The following is a 20,821-nucleotide window of genomic DNA, read 5'->3' on the forward strand; positions in this document are numbered from 1 at the left end:
ACTGCGGTGATGGACAAACATGCAAATATTTGGGTTCACTGATTTGTTTCAGCTGTTCAGGATAATGAAAAGGTAAAGTGCACAGAAAGTATTCTTGTTCCACCCACAGAACGAGTTTGTCTGGATTCCAAGGCGTGCCACTGAGTTCCCACAGGCAGACTGCTTTGTACCTGACCTGTCTGTTTGCTCACTCAAGTTTTTAAAGGAACAGCTTTACTTACTCTGCTTTCTTAAAACCATGTCTGAGGTTTGAGTTGGTGGCACTCGGTTTTATTTAGAGGTAACAGAGTAGGAGCGATTGTGATACACACAACACTTTTCAGATTTTTGTTTGTAAAAGCAAACAAAAAAAAATGAAGCAATGTCTCTTTGGTCTTCACCATTATATGTCGTAGTGTTTATTTCCTGCTTTAACACACTGGATTCTGAAAAAAAAAAAAAAAAAAAAAACTACTTAACTAGTCTGATAACATGAAAGATGAAAAGTTTCATGTATTCAATAAGAACATGGTTGGTTCTATGGCTTGCCATAAGTTTGTACATAATGTACCCACATGTGCAGCTGTGCTCACGAATCTTATGTACAAATGCATGTATATATTATTTATGTCATGCAATAATAAAATTGCAATTTTACTGAGTACAGTGAGAATTTCCTCAAGATTGTGGCATCACTGGCATCATCAAACGATGATGTATTGTGATGATGTGTATTTGTGACTCCGTGAGTAATAGTATGTGTCACGTTTATTTTTACCTTGTATTTTTTGATGATGATAATCATCAAAAAATACAAAGAAAGTGCTGAACTGATGATTCAATGAATATGCAAAAATACTTCTACACATTTAATATTTCCAAAGATATTTTACAGTTCATTGTGCTGGTATGTTTATTGACTTTATGGTGATTCTTGAGATATAAAATAGAGGGTTTAAGAATGATTCTAAAAATCCACATTTAGGGAATATTTAGTATGAAGTTTATAAAATTATATTTTTGTGTCAAGTAAGATAATTATATTTTTTTTAAATTCTATTGTGTCCTTTTTCTTTTCACATTTTTTCTGTTTGTCTCTTTTTTTCTTTAGATTTCTGGCCAACACGTCATTTGAGGGCCAAAGTGGCTTTATATCCAAAGAAAGCCAAAGTCAGAATATCATCTCAGAGGCCCATCACTACATCTGGTCTCTCCAGCTGGACCCTCTTGGCCAGCCAACCTGGACCCGTCTGGGACGCTGGCGCAGAGGGAGAGTTCTAATGGACCAGGGGGCTTGGCCAAGCCATCAAGGGTCTGGTAGCGGAGGAGACTGGCGCCGATCTGCGCGGTTGCACATGCGAGTGGTGACGCTGGTGGAGCATCCCTTTGTGTTTACCCGTGAGGTGGATGGAGACGGGATGTGTCCAGCGGGTCAGCTGTGCTTGGACCCGCTTACCAACGAGACCTCGGTTTTGAAAGGGCTTTTCCAGAAACTCGCAGGACATAATGGATCTGTTCCTACAGAACTGAAGAAATGTTGCTACGGTTACTGCATTGACCTGCTGGAAAAGCTGGCGGAGGATATTGGCTTTACTTTTGACCTGTACATTGTTGGTGACGGGAAGTATGGAGGGTACAAGAACGGGCGCTGGACGGGACTGGTGGGCGATCTGCTAAGTGGTGCCGCCCACCTGGCGGTGACGTCATTCAGCATTAACTCAGCCAGAAGTCAAGTCATTGACTTTACATCACCCTTCTTCTCCACCAGCCTGGGGATTCTGGTCAGTACTGTCCTTCTCACTCTGACTACTTTTTGATCGCCTGTTAAATCCCAGTTCTTACTCTTTATTTCAGTCTGTCTTTAGCCTATCTTTTTCACTGCTTGTCATTGTCCTCCCTTAAATTCTCTCTGCTTGGTATTCTGGTGGTCACTGTCAATACAGCAGGGCTTTATTACAGCAAGTCTCACGTTATTGGACCCTAATGCAATTCCCCGTATAGGGTTGGACTGGCGAGCGTACAGCTTTGTGGGGGAACTCCATTACTACAATTACTGTAGCTATTCTCACCAGCAGACAGACACAGTGATGGTGGTGATCACTCTTCTTTCTGCCTCCTGTGGTGTAACTGGAGAGGTAAAACTTCAGCTTTGTTTGGGTTGACAGTTCTTCAGAGTACTAGAGCAGAGTACACTGATTTGTTTTCCTTTTAGCCGTTGCTTACAATGGCTTCATTTTTAGTTGTGTCTGTATAAAGTACATAGTTAAAAGCAATTTCCCATGTAGGTAGAAAAAAATGTATTGCTTGTAAAAGGGATCTTACCCAGATTTGAAACTTTTGGGGAAATATCAAATTTAATTTGAAGCATTTCCAAACTTTTAAGTAAAACCAAATTTTATTTTCTAAGATATATAAGGAAAAAAAAAAGACAGAAATCATTATTAGATACTGTATGTGAATGGTGAGAATGACTGTTCTTTCTATGATTAATTTTGATGCGGTTTTACTCAATACCAGGATGTTAGCATTTCATTATTTTTAAGACGCTACACACAGTTTTGAGCTATCAGGGTTATAACAAAGTTTCCAACAGGCTGCCTCCAACAAATGCACCTGCCATACAGCATCACATCGTCACCAATTTTGATTCTCTATTAAAAGTTCATATGTTTTCAGTTTTTTCTTTCATCGTAAGGAATGTCAAAACTTTCACAATTTTAAGTTGGGATGAAAAAACAGAACGACAATTGAACTAGGGAATATAGCACGAAAATGATAGCAACTCTTACGATTCAGCCATCTCAGTTCTAAAGTTTTCTGCACCCGTCCTGCGCAGGTTCGTACCCGTGACACAGCTGCACCCATTGGCGCCTTCATGTGGCCCCTCCATTGGTCCATGTGGCTCGGCATCTTCGTCTCCCTCCACGTCACTGCCGTCTTCCTCACCCTGTACGAGTGGCACAGCCCCTTTGGAATGACCCCTCGTGGACGCAACCGTAACCGCGTCTTCTCCTTCTCCTCGGCCCTCAACGTGTGTTACGCTATTCTCTTCGGGAGAACAGTAGCCATCAAACCCCCCAAGTGCTGGACTGGTCGCCTGCTGATGAACCTTTGGGCCATCTTTTGCCTCTTCTGTCTGTCCACCTACACTGCTAACTTGGCTGCGGTCATGGTCGGGGAGAAAACCTACGAGCAGCTGTCAGGGATACATGATCCAAAGGTAAAAGATAACACCTTAAATAGTTAATTTTCCACAAGAAGTTGTTTTGTTAGACAAGTCTGGTTTTCCAGGGCTTATATTTCTTTATTTTTGCCAAAGATTATGTTGGAGTATAAACCAGAACATGAAGATGGATAAAACGGAAAAACAAAACAAAAAAAAACAATAAATTCGAACTGAAGAATGATAATTTATTTAAGTAAAAATGATCCTAAAGGTGAAATTTTGGTTTCTTTCTTCGCCTCTGCAGTTGCACCATCCCTCTCAGGGATTCCGCTTTGCTACAGTGAGAGAAAGCAGTGCAGAGGACTACGTCAAGAAGAGTTTCCCTGAGATGCATGAATATATGAGAAGATACAATGTTCCAGCAACACCAGATGGCATACATCATCTAAAGTAAAACAACAGATCGGATAGAGGGTGTATACAGTGCATCATGCAGGCACACATAAAAGCCCGATCCATATTCTGACGTCGTCTTTCATAATGTTGACCCAGCTATCTCTTTGTGTCATTTCTGCAAATCTGAATACGATATCGTCTTTGATAAAAGATGCATGCCAGCCTAAGGAATGTCAACATTTATGAAGGAGGGGGAAAAGGAAAGGGGGGAAATATTTCAACCCTATTGCTGTCATTCCCCACCACAAGGTTGTCGGTTTGTATTCAGAACCCACCCTACTCTTTACCCTGCCACTGCTGTCATCCTAAGCTGCTTCAACATTCAGCTGGCATCCCTGTGGAGCATGGCTGAATATAGTGGGAAAAGGCAGCTGCAACACAGGCCATGGCAAGGACACAATTTACGAGGATGAAAAGAGATTTATTTTTCACTTATTTATTAATATATATATATATATATATATATATATATATATATATATATATATATATATATTACAATTTCACAGAAATAATGTTCTCTTTTGAGAATTACAGCTTGTCATCATGTCACATGTGTGCCGCAGAACTAACCATTGTGTTAAGGTGCAGTCAGCCAGGGATGAGGCATAATACATCGGCGACTTCATTGTGCTTTTTTTTTAGCGTTCTAGCATAATACCACTATTTAGTGTGATACCAGGAGTGAACTGTGAGGAAAAAGAACTTTACATCAGCAAAACCCTTCACAGAACAATTAAAAGATGCTTGGAATAAAGGCGAAGGAAGCAGACGTTTGGAAAGAAAACTCAGCCGAACAGGAAACATGCAAACTTCCAACAGAAGCATACAATAGGATTCATGCTGGAATGTTTTAGCAAAAGCATATTTCCTCATGAGAAACATTAACTACAGAAAGGCTACCACGCCAAGATTCTCCGAGGTTGAGTTATAGTATATTTGCATGTTTCTTTTTCAACAGAGAGCTCTTTCATCACTGATTCAAGTGAAAATGACCTTGAGTTGGTTTTAATGACTGATGTGTGTATGGCTATATTAATAGGATAGAAATTTGTTGAAGATTATCTTAATTTAACATAATATAAAATAAAAATAAAAACTCAATCTTTCAGAATTAATTTGCTAACTTCTGTTTTAATATGTCATATGAATTTAAATGACCATGCAGCCACATATTCAAAACTTTCTCGCCTGATTGAGTGAGGAGTTCACGTCTGCTGTCCCTCATAGATTCATTTTTGGTCCAGTTTTATTCTCAGTTTTGCACATTATTCAGCCGATAACAAATGAGCCAAACTTAAAAGCCAGAAAAACCCAAAATAAGCACAAAAAAAAAAAGTTCCTACCAGGTACTTTTAATCTGACAAGCGAGTCTAGTCGAAACACATATATTATTAAAATGTATACGTATGTAATTATACACATTTAATGAATATGACCATCTAACATAATTTGCAGCAACAATCCTGATATTTTTCATGCAGCAACACAAAAACATGTTCTGTCACCAGTTTCCCTTATCCTGAAAAGAGGATGTTTCAGAAAAGGAGACGTGTTTTTCCATCTTGTTTGAAAGTTAGTGGCTTCATTAATTTAAAAAAAAAAAAAAATTGGATTTAAGATGAAGGCTGAAAGTCTCAATATATTTCAAATCAGTACAATGAGCCGGCAACAGTGAGTTGGGGATAGAGCAGGATTTCAAATGCTGCCCTTGATTAAAAAATAAAACATGCAATAGAGGTTGAAAAGTCTATTTCATTATTTGAGAGTTGAAATTTCTGAAGGCCTGACACGGAGCTTCAACATCTCAACTCATTTTAATGCATTTGTGAAGAATCTAAATAAACTGGTCGAACTTGGAGACAGACATTGATTTTATTGGCCGGTGGTCAACAAAGTTCTGGGGGAAAGAAAATGCAAGGCCACTCCATGAGACCTTTAGGCAATACAAACATTTCTAACAAAGTTATTTATCTCTATCTGCATAAAGAGATAAATTACATTTTGGAAGATTTAAACACAAATGAGCCCAGAGGGGAAAAAAGCTGCTTAAATTCAGAACACGCGATAAAGGATATTATCCAGAAATCATGTTTTAAATATGAAATTTAGCATTAAAAGTTAAATAGCCTAAGCTGATGGATGTTTGTTTAGTAAATGTGTTAATTTCTTTGACAAAAGCCCCCAAAGACAAAAAACATCACATGATTTTGAAGACCAGTAATTTACTATATTGCAGCGACGTCTGAAAACCTCGTCTGCAATATGACATTCCACACTTGGTTTTGATAATGCTTTGCAGAACAATACCACACAGTGTTTGCTCTTTAGCCTGAGGAGTGCTTGCACAATTTGTGTCAACACTCTGGTTTAATTAGTACAGCTTGCTGTGGTAGATGAACGCTGGGACGCGTTGTGTGCACTCCAGATGCTTTCCTATCAGCGTTGTTAAGAGGCCTTTGTTGTGATTCTTTTGCTGTCAGCTTTCCGCTCTCTGATGGGTTTGGAGAGGGGGAAAAAAAGATTTCTTTTTGTTAATTCTTGACATTACTTTACTTAAAAAGCTAGCCACTGACTGTGTATAAAAACATAACCAGGATAGAATGCCTATATACATTTTTGTTGTCTTTTCTGTGGAAAAACTGTGCTTAAGTTTTCCTAGAGAAATCTACTCGGAACATAAAACGATTATGCCAGATCTCGTTTCTCAGTTCCCTAATCCCTACGTTTCTCGGATGAGAGAGCTAGAGCTTAAAGTGTTGCGGCATAAAGTGGACACCCCTGGAAGAAACAGATAAACTATCAACTGGTGCAAATTCATTTTAGACAATCAAACCTTGCTTGTTTTTGGTGAAGCTTTTATAAGATAAGGAACTGTTTAGCTTGCATCATCAGCATATATTTGTTTCTCATGTGCTGGTTAAGAAAGGTCCCCAATGACATCCAACACAATATTACAATGGCTGCTGTGGTATAACATAGACGGTGCTTGTTGGTATACGTTTCCCATTGCAGCTTGCTGCCTCACATTTGAAATGCTCCTCTGAATAATTCTCACTGGAAGAACAAGATAAACTCTTGCCTCACCTTTCACCACACAACTAAGACACACGTAACCTTTAGCCTCCCGGAGCAAAATGTACCTGAAATGCTAATTAATAGGACAAGGGATGATGGTGACTCCTCTATAGTCCTCTGTCTGTCTTATTACAGGGCTGACCCACAGAAACTGGATGCGTTCATTATGGATAAAGCCCTGTTGGACTACGAGGTTTCCATAGATGCCGACTGTAAAACACTCACAGTGGGGAAACCTTTTGCCATAGAAGGTAATATCAGAATGCTATGAGCTTTACAATTGTCTGTTTTTGTTTAGTAAGCAACAGTAACGACAACGAAAAATATAGAAAAGACATCAGAAAATGAGGGTTAGTTGCAAGCCGTCAGAATTGCACACATCTACAGTGGAGCCCCGCCTACTCGGTGTTTACGGATACATATGTCTGCAGACTTTTATGTTGAATGTAGCTTCAAATTATTCTCGAATGACGTTCGTATTTGAGCATTTACTGAAAGAGCGGATATTAAAATATTAGAAAGAAAGAAAATACAGGTTTCCAAAGACAACTTGTCTTTCTCAAAGACAATTTTACCACCAACCGAACCCATTTTGTTTCCAATTAAAAGATGACCTCTTGTCCACTGAGTCATGTCTGCATCCATGCAAGTTGTCAGGATCAGTAAAAACACAAATCTTACTGCTCAGCTTGGGACACAATTTTGATTGTTTTCTGTTGTCAAATCAGTCGAGCAGAGCAAAAGGAAATCCCATTTCATTTCTGACTTTTCCCTAGGTGAATAATTAAAATCAATCTTATTCAAAAAATGAGACATACTATTTATTTAATTTGAGTAAATGATGTGTTTGTTATTAACCGACAGACTCATTTTAACTCTTGATATGCTGATTTAATTTCATTTCATACCGGTATGGGTTTTAAACAAACAACAGTTTTCACTTCAAACACCCCTAAATTTAACAATATCAATCACTCAACGTATGCACAGTCGTTAATCTTTTTGGCTTTCAAAAGCTTACAATCTCCACTGTCCACCGTTAATCTCTGGTCCATTTAGCCATCCTCTTCCTCCCGCTGTGGAGATGTTCCCATGGCGCCTCCTTCCATTACAGGCCACCACAGCCCCAGATTCCAGTGCTGTTGTTAATTACTTAATGCACCCTTAAGCCTTCAGGATACAATTCAAATCAATCAGTGCAACCAGGGTGCTTTTGTAATTGGCTGTTGCAGAATTTGTCACACATTCCCTGGCTTGCTGAGACCCGTGGACGAACACTGAAGTCATTTATGAGTCGTCTCAAAAGAAGTGCAACGCATGTTTGCTATATGTTTTACGCCTGCAAAAGTATAACTATTAATGAGACTGCTTTGTTTCTGTGTCGCCACGGGCAGGATACGGCATAGGCCTCCCTCAGAACTCGCCGCTGACCTCCAACTTCTCGGAGCTTGTTAGTCAGTACAAATCCGATGGGTTCATGGACATGCTGCATGACAAATGGTACAAGGTTGTGCCCTGCGGAAAGCGAAGCTTTGCTGTGACTGAGGTGAGTGTGAAGGCGTTGAGTGAATGGAGTTTATGTGCTGCTGTTTATCTCACATAAACGGCAAAAGAACTATTTAACACTAAGATAAACCTTCAGGGTGTATAAAATACAGTATTGTCACTTTAGCGGCCTTCATATTTGTCAAACTTTTGCACATTTTGTTATGCTGCAAGCATAAACTTCAATGTATTGTAATTTGCAGTCATGCACTATTGTGTGTTGATTCATAAAATATAATTATGCATCATAGCTGTAAATAATTTATAAAATCCAAAACTCATTAATTAAAAAAAAAAAAAAAGTTAATCAGTGTCACTGTTATGAAAATAACTCACATTATTCAGAGAACATTAGTGAAGAAGCCGCATCAAGGAACAAGATACACACTAGACAAGTCAGGTATAAAGTTATGTTGAAGCTTTAAATATATTACAGAGCATGGTTCATTCTGACGAGTAAAAATGGAAATGTTATGGAACAACACTAGCACAAAGACATAGCTGTCCTGGTAAACTGGCAGCTTAGCAAGGGGAACAATAATCAGCCTGAGGTTTCCCTGAAGGAGCTGCAGAGATCCACAGCTGAGAGGGAGAGAATCTGCTGGCATAGCAACAGTTGGTCATGCACAAATCTCCTTTTTTTTTTAAGTAGAAGGCCATTGCAACATTATAGAGGCTCACCATAAACAATCCAATGGTGTTAAAGTGACTCAGTCAAATCCCAGACCTATATATAATTAAGGATCTATGTCAAATCCTTCACTGCATCCCACATGTAGAGGTGGATCTATAAAACATGAAAATCACACATTCTTCTCCTTTCTCTTCACAGTCATCCCCTCATTTTGAACATGAATACTCAATTAGGCACATTGATCTTTATGGTTTTAATATCACAAAGGTTCAAGAACTGTGAATACTATAGCGAGGCCCATGAATAAATAGAAATGTTTCCATTCTGGGTCGTTCGACACAGGGGATTTGGTTTGTGGTCTCACCAGCTTTCGGGTCCAACTCTGAAAACCCATTCCTTGCTCTCCGCAGCCTCCTTATACAGTAATTGCTCTTCTCTAATTGAGACACTGGCCTCTGACTCTCCTGCTGTCAAACTACCTATGTCCCTCTAAGCAATCAATGCTCCGTGGTCTGTGCTATTCTGCAATTTCCAAGCAGTTATCCATTGTCAACCAGGCCATCTTTCCAACCAGTTACATCGTTGTAGTTTTCCAAAATTGCTCCTGACTCGGTAAAAGTGCACACAGGGGAACTCTGTCATTATTTTGTCTGCATGATTGTATGTTTTCAAGTGAATGACGGTCAGCTTAAGTTCTGCTGTTAATGATTGCATCGAATTAATTAAATAAAAAAAAATAAAAAAAAATGTGTCTGCAAAAGACAGCATAACCTCAATACATATGCAGCCTGAATGTAAATAATTCAGGAAGGTCATATCAGTAGAGAAATGGTATATTGCAATGCCAAACAGTGGGTAACGCCAAAGTGAACCATTTTCTAGCGCATAGCCACTGAGATGTGCTGTAGATTCTATCTTCTGTAGCAGACATTTAAATTGCCCTGGGTGCATTTCATTTTTCAGCATCACAACCTAGCCTCTGCAAAGTTGGAGCAGAGACAGCTGCTCGGATAATATATTTTTTTCTCTCCTTTATCTGTCTGTCGCTTAATATCACAACTTTTTCCACACAGGTACGGTGCAGAGATCACATGAGGATACACTGATCGATTCAAAATGGCAGATAAAATTGTGCAAAATACAGAGTAAAGGTAGATTCTGTGTTACCCGCGTTACCTTTTGTACACTAGAAACAAGAGTCGGACAACATCAGCAGGAAATTAATGGGATATAAGCAGGGTGAATTACCGAGCAGCCTGGCGCGGTTTAGTCCTACTCAGCATTTTCTATTTATTTATGTATTGTACATTTTTTTTTATTAAGCCTGGAGATTCTAAAACGCTACAAAAAAGGGGGGAAAAAAATCTAATGAATTACTTATCCAGCCCTCAGACTCTCCAAAAGAGATAATTTAAATATTATTTAATTAGGAAGGTCAAACGTCACGTTGCTCTTCAATAAATTTGGAGAAAGCTGATGATAAAAGATGAGTTTAATGTAGGACTTTAAAATACAAAGGCATTTGGCTCAAATCTTAATTGAGAAACATGAGCACACTATTAGAAATATAAATATATTGTATATATGCACAGCAATGCATTATGCAGTATTATTTTATCCTAAGGAGCAGATTCAGAAAGGTTTGATGAGGTCATGATGAATGATGTTACTCCTCCTGGTATCTTCTCTAACCCAACAAGCTTGGTCACAATTTTTTTTGCTAAAAGTGCCCTTCTTCTGTCACAACACAAACCCAGGGTTCAATAAATAATTTGCTTTTTGAACAACATTTCCTGAGAGATTTTCTTCCCCAGCAATCACCTACCAGTAATGTCCTTCCTGTCCAACGCTCACAGAACCGTGGACTTCCACTCTGCGACGTTTCATCAGAGGTAGCTGGCCAAGTTAACATACCGCAGTGATGAATCTAATCCATCATGTATTTTGGACTTTATAATGTAATCACTGCAGCTGGGCCCATATCACAAGCTACTTCATGCTCAGCAGTAAATAGTTTTCTTACGAGAATGCGGGCAGAGCTGCAGGAACTGCAACAGGTGGTTCATTGGGAAATGTCCAGCACCTTAAATGCGGATTGCCAAACATTGAGGTTTGTGATGAAATTGAAATTTCAATAGATTCAGTCTTGCAAGTGAGAGCCAATAAGGTGAAACATTAGTGGATGATGGTTCTGTGTAATATTCTTTGTAGAAGTGAATGAGCATTTTTTGTTTTCCGTTATCCTTTTGTTGAATAAGTAAACGAGATTCCATAACAAATTGAAAGTTAAGTTTTTTTTTAATCCAAAATAATGATGAGAGACGAACATAACAAGCAACATCAGCGTCTTATTGTCTTATTGTCCTGGACTATCAAGCAGAAAGTCTCGGATGCTTTGGGCAAAGAGAAAACCGTCTTTTTTTTTTTTTTTTTTTTCCTGATAGTTGTCACATTGTATGCCCTTCCTGTAAACTATCAGCTTGCAATTGATATGTGTCTTCATTCTGCTCTGAAGTCTCCCTCTTTGTTCTGTCTTTCACTAACTTCCTTTCTCTACATCTCCCTCTCTTTCTCCAGACACTGCAGATGGGCATAAAGCATTTCTCTGGTCTGTTTGTGATGCTGTGTGTAGGCGTGGCCTTATCTCTCCTGACCACGATAGCGGAACACATTGTGTACAAGCTAGTGATCCCGAGGGTCAAGGAGCCACGCTCCAAATACTGGCTGCACACCAGTCAGGTACTGAACTGAACCAAAAAATAAACAGAAACATTAGTGAGACTATTTCACAATTACCAGGAGAAGATTTCTCAGGGTATCTTAGAAAAGGTCTTTGAGAGCAAAGCTGCTGTCTGCAAAAGAAAATTAAATTTTAAAGTAGAAACATTAAGATATAATACTGTTGTGCCTCAGAGGTTTGTTTCGAAAGTAGGCCACTTAATTTCACCGTTAATTATTTAGTGGTACGTTTGCTTGGCATACATCACACCTTTGTAAGTTCTTTAAGTTTCCAATTAAATAACTTATAATTAAGAACAATTAAATAACTCAGGTTTGCAAACGTGCAGTAGTACAGCTGTTACCGTACTTGTTTTTTGAAGTGTTTGTTGCTTATTTTACCCTTTTAAAAGCATAAAAGCACACAAAAGTTGAACTTTTTAGAAGTTTTACTGTTTTTTTAAAGCTATATATTTGGTTGATGTAGCTATCTTGGTACTTACTGTATTGCTAAGATCCTTCTTGTTGGAACCTGCAAGAGTATATTTATATATTATTTTTTCTTTATCTCTTGAAGTTTGAAGACATTAGACTTTGTGTGTAATCTCGCTCTCCATATATGCATTTTTCACTCAGTGAATTGAGTTACTGAAATAGTCTAATCTGTTGAACATGCTGTTTGTAAGACAAAATATTTAAGTGTTAAAATTCATAACACGATGTGTTGATTGTTTTCCAGAGATTACACAGAGCCCTTAATTCTGTCTTCATCGATGACAAACTACCATCTGTTACCAAGCCTGAGAAAAGGTAATGTCCTTGTCTTGTAAACTTTACTTTGTCAGCAAAATGAACAATTTAGATGACAATTTTATATTCCTACTAGTTTAGTTTATTTTACCAAGTTGATTTCAGATAACCCCCCCTCTACATCAGAAGAACTTTGCACAGATGTGCCATAATTATTTTTTTACTACAGTATGTTGTTTTGACTTGACATTTGGGCTCATTAAAACTTTTATCAAGCTACATTAAATAGGCAGGTTTTGTTGTGTTTTTTCCTTTCCTTTAAACAAACAAAAAACGTTTTTTTTCATTTACTAAAAATGACAAAAACTGCTTTTTACTGAGCAAGGAAGGATCCTCTTCCTCTTCCCCACTACTTCTACCGTTTGAACTTTAAACACCAGACCGTAAACGTACTGGAAATGTTACCGAATCCGTCCATGCTAGAAATCATGCTGAACTCTGGAGTGTCATTATGAATAAAATATGGACCATATAATCTCACATTCATTCACACTAAAAATACACGACGGCAGTTCCAGCCGAGAGCCAATTTTCCAAACTTAAATGCCCCATTGGTCAAATTATCAGCCTGCGAATGAGTGACATCAATTAACACCCAAGTGGCAGTTAAGGGACCCATTTTTAATCAGGAACTAAATAGAATGGTCAATCTCTTGGAAGGCAATTATCTGAGGGAGTTGAGAAAATAATCTGATGCTGACGTCAGAGTATTGTTGGAAGTATTGAGACAGACAGGAGGTAAGTCAAAAGACTCTCTTCTCTACTAATATTACTCCTTTTTTAAAGGACTTGTATAATTCATGACTGCCAGTTTTCCCTTTGTTGTAATTTTCCTTTTATTTTTTAAAGTCCTCGGTTAAAGACGATTATCAAATTTGCAAGCTGGTCTTCTTGGAATATTGTAAGCTGGATCAAGATGTGAGTTTATTGAAGATTGTAGCCGTGTGTGTTTTATGCTTAAACACACATTATACAGTTATGTCTCTTTTACGTGACACATTGTTGGAATGTTTTAGTACTCTAGTTTTTTGGCTCTTTTGAAAACATAAGCTGGGCCAAAAATCTGTCACTGTCAAAAAAAAAAAAAAAAAAAAAAAAAAAAAAACATTGGGGTATTTTCCAAAAGGTCACTGGTGTGTGTATTAAGATGGCCAAAGTTACAATAAAGTGGAAATTACTTAACTGCTGATCTTCTATATCGGGTCCTATATTGGCTAATTGTGTAATTTTAAGCAACTTTGATCAGTTGATCAGAAAATCCTTATCGGGGCGTTTGCTTAGTAAACAGATTTAATTTCCAATGATTCCTCTCTGCAGTAAAAGTTCAACTTCTCTGCACATTTCACATCCCTCTCTGCTTAGAACAGCAGGGGGCACTCAGGTGGAGAGCACAAAGTGGGGATTAAATATACACAATAATTATGGAGACAAGTCGACGTGAAGGATGCCTATGGTAATGAGAATAGACCTCCTACCCTTGCAGACTTACCTCATTCAATCAAACTCCTTCGCGTCATACCTCCATGCTGTCTAAAAGTCAGAAATTATTACTATCTCATTAGCCACATCTCAGAAACCTGCTGCCGTGTGGAATGTCTGAGCTGCAAGCACTGCACTGCACTTTGGTGGGTCTCGCATTTATTGTGCAGGAATGCAAACAGTGAAATAATCCAATTTTTTTCCTTACAGCAATAAGTCTGAAAGTATCAGTTTATAATCCTGTTCAGGTGCAGAGCGGTTAGTCTGTGTGGAAGATACGATATGACCAGCAAAGAGCAAAAAGGTTAGAATTTAATTGGCTGTGATCAGTGCTCTTGATTAAACTACAACCTATTAAATTTCCTAACTATACCAACAAGAATGTCAAGAAGAAAAAAAAAATCATCAGAGACCTGTCGTCTGAGTTTGGAGAAATGTCTGCAGAAGGTTAAAATATTCTCAGATGACCAATTAAAACTGTTTTCAGAATCAAGCTGGAAACACACACCGCAAGGACAAAATGAAATAATGAAATTAAATCATGGGTAAGCACCCATGATTTAAAATCCATATTTCGTGCTCGTCATGAAACACTGAGCCGAAAGTAGGAAACTGAGCCCACAGTTTAAATGGATAGAAGGTAAACATTATTGATGAAAATGCTAACAAAAAAAGGGGCAGGTGGAATAAGATGCAATAAAAAAAGCAGCTTAAAAGCAAGAGACTCAACTGAGTAAAGAGAACAATTGGGATTTTCAGAACTTATCAACCTGGCGATGCAAAACAAAAAGAGACAAGAAGTCATTTGAGGGGCGATGTGAGATCAGTCTAAGGAGACGACTCTCTGCGGGGGCCGAGAATAATGAGGAACAGGTGGTATTACCCAATCGATGACACAAAGGGAAACACAATATGAGAGACATCTGAGGCGAGGTTTCCCTTGATCCAAAACAAGAATTAACTAAATCGAGACCAATATCTCCTTTTGGTAAAAGGCTACTTTATAATCATTTAAACTGATTTTAGATCTTAGCTAGCTGGTTGTTGTCTGCACCGGGCACACACACACACACACACACACACACACACACACACATATTTTCACATATTTAGCAGACTGTGTTGTTTGAAACGGAATACACCAATTACACGCCAGCAATAACAAAACAAAAAAAAAAGGCGTTATTAATAATTTGAGACTTTACGATATGGTGAGCAGGTTGTTCAGTATCTTGTGGAAAACACCAGTAGGTTCATAATGTGGCAGATTTGATTTCAAATGAACAATCAAGTGTCGGCTTAAGTTGTATCTGGATTGACAGATGGGGGGAAAATATTATTTACTGGTGAATTATTGGCATGTGTTATGGAAAACTACTGCATGCTGGTAAATATGAATAAATGGGAGGTCATCCTTGTTTCATAAAATTCTATTATAGAGGTGACATATATGCATATATATAATTGCATTAGAAGAGCTGGTATGGTGTTTTATGATATATCTTTGGATTATTTGTAATTAAAAAAAAAGGTATGGCGTGAAGGAGCATGGAAAAAAAATGAAATCAATACTTACAAAACTCAGTACTTGACCCCTTGAACTGGATGCCCCAGAAATGTCTACAAATGCAAATGTAACCCTCCCCTAAGCATATTTCTGTATAAAATGGAAGAATATGAAATAGGAATATGCTATCCATGTCAAGGTAAAAAATAGCTAAACATGTTGATGTCAGAAGGGGGGAGCAGAAGATTACAGGTCTCCTTTCTTGAAAGTGAAGTAGATGCAAATTGTGATGTATCGACCTACGATTTTTTTTTTTTTTTTGTGGACAATTCCCGATTTCTGATTTGGTAAAGCTTTGATTCCCAAAACCAGTGTAGCCAAATTTTAGTTTCCATGACAAACTATATTTCTTTCTTTTCTTTCTTCTTTGCATGCCACAAAACAGAAGAACATCATTTTGTGAAAGAATAATATGTTCTATGATGAGTTTTGAAAATCAAAGACGAATGCATCTATCTTGATATTTAAGAGAAGGGGGGTTTTTAATTTTAAACGGTTAAATCATTCATTAATTACTTGGAACAATGCAGGAGCCTTTTGGACATAATCAATCAATAATTAATAACAGTAGCAGAGGTATGTGTGTGAGAAGAAAGGAGGAGTCCACATGTCTGAACTGCAGTAAAACAGGGATTCATTATTATTTTAAAATAAAGACAACAAAACTTCTTAACTTTTAAAATCTTACATTAACAATTAGCACAACTGGCACAGTTAGCCATAAAGCTCTGACTCTGTGTGTATTCTGTCGAGGATCCTTCAATATTCTTACCTTAACTCTGAGATTTCTTAAAGGCTTTCAGCATTTCCCAGATGTCTCAAGGTAGATAAAGCTTGAAAGCTCCGACGGATAAAACAGAACTTTGCTTTACTACGTACTTTCAGCCTTTACGTTATCTGATAAAGTTTCACTCTCTGTTAGCAGCCTGAATTAACTGCTAAAAATGTTTCTAAAGAAACATGGAAGCAGCAGTTTGCTTCTTCCCTGGAGGTCTCTGATGCTGAAGAAAAGAGAACTTTAAAGTCCACTTCCCTCAATGATAACTTCCTCTCCAAAGAGTATTATTGTTATCTCGGCTAATTTAGAGTTTGCAAAATATGCTAAATTTCTTGCATCTCTATTCCTAAAATGGATTGCTTGCAGATTGTTTTATGAAATAACGGTCTACACTGCAACACAAAAAAGTTAGGACATTTCAGTTGTCGTAGCTGTTCTCTAAAAGTTTATTTTTTTTAAATAAAAAATTGTATTTATGGATAAAAAATATATACATGGTATACAGCTCTAGACCACTGCATTGAACACCTCATGGTTATTCCACCAAATTCAGATCTTTGAACTCTTCCTGAGTTAAAACATTGGTGTTGTTTCTAAATGAATGTGAACTTGTTTTCTTTGCATTATTTAAAGTCTGAAAGCGCTGCATCTTTTTCGTTATTTTGACCATTCCTCATTTTCTTTAAATAAAAATAAAAAAATGTTTGCTTGGAATTTCAGAGTCAGTAATTGATATAATAAAAGAACAATGTCCATTTTGCTCAAACATATATCAATTTATCAGAGATACTGACAACTATAAGTGGTCTCTTAAGTTTTTTCCAGAGCTGTATGTATTCATGAAAGGAGGAGGGGAAAAAAGCAGAAATAAGTTTAAAATCTAAACAATAACATATGTTTTAACCCATAGTTGAATGTTACAAGGAAACTATTACTTGTTGTTGTTATTATTATTATTATTATTAAATGTACTCAGTAAAAAAAACACTGATAGGAATGAGTTGCAGTACTCTAAAGCCTCCTGAAACTGGTGAGGTTATTACATGACCTGGGGCTTACGAGATCTGATAAAGTGTTCCTCATCTCAAAAACGTTCTCTCTTTCACCACTGCCATGCCGTGAGCGCAGGTCGATAGGCGGAAATATCATTTTAAGATGAAACTCTTCTTATGTTCTTGTATTCAGATATGTCATCTATAAGCTTTGATGTTAGGAGTATCTCATTAGATTCTTCTTGTCACTTTTTTTCCTCTGGTAAAAATAGCTTTTGATTTCGAGAGCTCCTCAGCAAAGCTCAAGCTCAGGCAGATTTGGCCGAATTACTTTAACAACTCTGAGAAATTAAAATAAGTCGCCTCCAAAGAAACACAACATACGCTTTAAATCACAACAGTCTGAGTAGATAGATTATAACTCTCTACTGGTGCCCTTTCTATTTCCTATTATATGAATAGATTGTGTGATTATAACTTAATGTAATAATTGTTTGTGGTTCACAACAGAATATTGGCCTAATTAGCAGTTTCCCCTCTGACTTGACAAAAATCCATCAAACATCAGTAAATAGTTATAGTCACTGCACAAGAGCTGGTTGAAATAAAACAACAAGTTACATTAACACCAAAAAGTTAAGACTCTCATTCATTTGTCAAGTTGTTAAACTAATTCATATTTAGTGCCATTGCACCTTTAAATCTTTATCATTTGAAGTTATTACCACATATTTTGTGTATTCGTTTGGGATTTTATGTGATAGACAGAAAGCAGAGCGTGATTCTACAGACGACTTTTAAAAGAATGTGAAATAGAAATGCTATGTAAAATTTTAACCCTGACCCTTCATTAATTAAACGTATAAATGCAGATGTTTCGTGAGGAGACTCAAATGTTTGTCAGAGGACATTACGGCACAAAGAGCATCATGAAAAGCAAGAAACACGTCAGCTCAGGTAAAAGTTTCTGGAAAAGACTAAAGCAGGGTTAGGTTAGAAAAGAAGAGCTTCGCTTTTTCATCTGGAATGAGGGTAATGCTAAAAAGAGTCTTATTTTAGGCTGCTAAAGATTAAAGACTGAAACAGAGCCTTACTACCCTAACAGCCTTTAAGCAAAAAACAAACCAATTACAATAGAATAGCTTCATTTAGATCAAAACTTGAGATCAAATCATCTTGAGATTAAAAAGATGCAGGTAAAGGCCAGATTTAAATTCAACTGATAATCAGCAGCCGTGCTTGAAAACTGATGCTCACATACACTCCGCATCAAATCTCACTGAGCGTTAAATGGCAAAGAAAGATGATCAAAGTTTCAGTCTCAAGAAGTGCAAAGCTGGTAGATTCACAGGCTGAACACAAGCACATGAAATATTTATTCAACATTTTAAAAAACCCCAAAAATAGTTTAATAGTTAATAATAGTTAATAGTTTGTGCCTGTAAACAAACATAGGCAAAATGTGGAAAATGTCAATGAGTACAAGTACTTTTGCGAGGCACTATTCGTTAGATTACGTGTCAATCTTCTTTCCTCCTTAGGTGCATCGTAAAGAAAATATTGTTTTTGCGCAAAAGTCCAAGAAGGCTTTTTTAATCTAAAAAAAAAAAGTGTTTCAGCCCGGCAACTGTTTTTCATGAAGTCGGTTGGCCTCAAACTCCTGGGGAATATAATCCAAATTTGTCTTATATTGTTTATGGTGGCTCCAAATTACCCTTCATAAATCATTATTATGAGTAATAAACAAGATGAAAAGGAGAAATAAACAGATGGTAAAGTGGACACTGATTAAAGGATTTTGAATGTTCACATCACTCCTGAGATCAAGAAAAAGAGGTTAAAAAAAAAAAAAAAAGGAACGGCAAAGTGACACATGCTTCCACTAAAAGTTGGCAGCACTGTCAAACTAAAGCATTGTGGTTTTAACTTCACGGTAAAAACTGAAGCTCCAGGTTGGCTGGCAAAGGATTGTTAGGCTCACTGCTGGCACAGAAGGATGCTAGATGTAAATCTAATATAAAGTCTGTATTAAAGTGTTTTAAAATGGATGTTTAACAAAATCCTTTTTGTTAACATCTAAGCATATTCATATTTGTATGAAATGAATAGGTTATCAACAGTAAAGCAAAGTCAATAATAAAAACAATGAATGATTTAGACAGACATGCTGGCATGGTACTTCTTCTGATATGATTCACTGATGATATCTCTTCCAACATTGTTCAGTGTAATTCACATTTGCACATTTTATGTGCCACAACAACTCCTAAGTTAAGGCAAAAAATAAATAAATAAATAAATAAATCATGTTCTCTCTGTGTCTGTACCAGTCAGCTTTTTTCTAAGATTACCTGCATAGTATTCCTACCAGCATGTTGCATGATGATTCACACTTCACCCACCTTGGCATACAGATTTCTTTCCCGACATTTCATTTTTTCCTCTGCCTCATCCCAGGTGCAACGAAGGAAACAACCAGTCAGCATCTTGGAATCCTGCAGAATCCTCCCACTGCAACCGGCGAAGGTTTCTTCCGCAAGATATTCAGAATGACCTGGAACATCCATCCTCCCAGGACCTTCCACCGCCACCTCCACCTTCTCCCCGCCCTCATCCTCACACTCTCCCCTTGCTGGAGAAACACATGCCCATAGTGACCACCTCCAATGGCCGCTCTGACCTGTTAGGACGTGTTTTGGGCCAAGGACAAGAAGGATCTGGACAGACTACAACGCAGTGCTGCAGCTTAAGAGTGGGTGATAGTACTCTTGGCCAAGTTGGTCAAAACCCACTGGTGCAAGAACTGTCAGAACTGGAGGGTCAAATCACTGCGATCAAGCTGCAGCTACAGTCAGCAATGAGGAGGAAGAGAGAGCTTGAACGGTACCAAACAGAAAACCAGCAAACAAACCAGACTTCACCAAGTCAGCCCTCAACACACCAGTCCAACCAGTTCTGTCAGTATACCCAACCCCACCAGCAGACTAACCAACACACAAACACACTCCCAGACTTCTGAAGCCTGCCTTTCCTTGTTTTGTCTAGAAAAGCCTTTAAAAAAAAACCCTGGAAACACAACTCCACAAAACCTTTTGGATAGGGAACCCTGCCAAGCTTCTGGAAATGATAAAAAAAATGATTTCTCTTACTAAGGTCCTCATTTACACACAGGAATTTATCTAAATGTTGACCTGAGATCTTCACTGTGGATCCGATTTTGCTATTTGAATCCTGCTGGGACCTTTTCTGACCTCAGATAGGTGAGAACTGAATAGAAGAAGCAGTAGTGGACAAGGGTGAAAGAGGGATGCTGAACCCCACACGCTCGTCAGCGAGGAGCCGCGTTTCTCCGTCCTCTCCGCCTCCATTTCATTCTTCTCAGATTCCTTCAGCTTCTTTTCTTCCACGTTCCTTTCATGCAGAATACATCCCTTTTGTCCCTAAAATATCTCACCTCTGAGATAAGCCCAATCTCTTCAGAGGTATGATTTGCTTGCCGTGACGTTAAGCTTTGATGATTGATACGATGACTCTTTGCGGTTTAAGCTTAATGAACTATTTCACAAGAGTTTGTTCAGGGTCTTATTATGACCCATAGATGAACCCAGCCAGTCGAGTC

General features: G+C 37.8%; 1 protein-coding gene across 1 annotated transcript in view; it reads left to right on the top strand.

The window, feature by feature from the left end:
* Positions 1-20,338, top strand: part of grin3a (glutamate receptor, ionotropic, N-methyl-D-aspartate 3A) — a 49,643-nt gene extending 29,305 nt beyond the window's left edge. Inside the window, exons 3-10 of the mRNA XM_015035641.1 lie at positions 1,091-1,760; positions 2,816-3,199; positions 3,450-3,595; positions 6,815-6,930; positions 8,074-8,225; positions 11,436-11,597; positions 12,316-12,386; positions 19,660-20,338. Coding sequence (XP_014891127.1) covers positions 1,091-1,760; positions 2,816-3,199; positions 3,450-3,595; positions 6,815-6,930; positions 8,074-8,225; positions 11,436-11,597; positions 12,316-12,386; positions 19,660-20,221 — 2,263 coding nt within the window. The 3' untranslated portion in view covers positions 20,222-20,338. The remainder of the gene's footprint in view (positions 1-1,090; positions 1,761-2,815; positions 3,200-3,449; positions 3,596-6,814; positions 6,931-8,073; positions 8,226-11,435; positions 11,598-12,315; positions 12,387-19,659) is intronic.
* Positions 20,339-20,821: the final 483 nt, after the last annotated feature.

Source organism: Poecilia latipinna, unplaced genomic scaffold (genome assembly GCF_001443285.1).
Source record: "Poecilia latipinna isolate Pla-1442-1.1 unplaced genomic scaffold, P_latipinna-1.0 Scaffold342, whole genome shotgun sequence".
Lineage (NCBI taxonomy): Eukaryota > Metazoa > Chordata > Actinopteri > Cyprinodontiformes > Poeciliidae > Poecilia > Poecilia latipinna.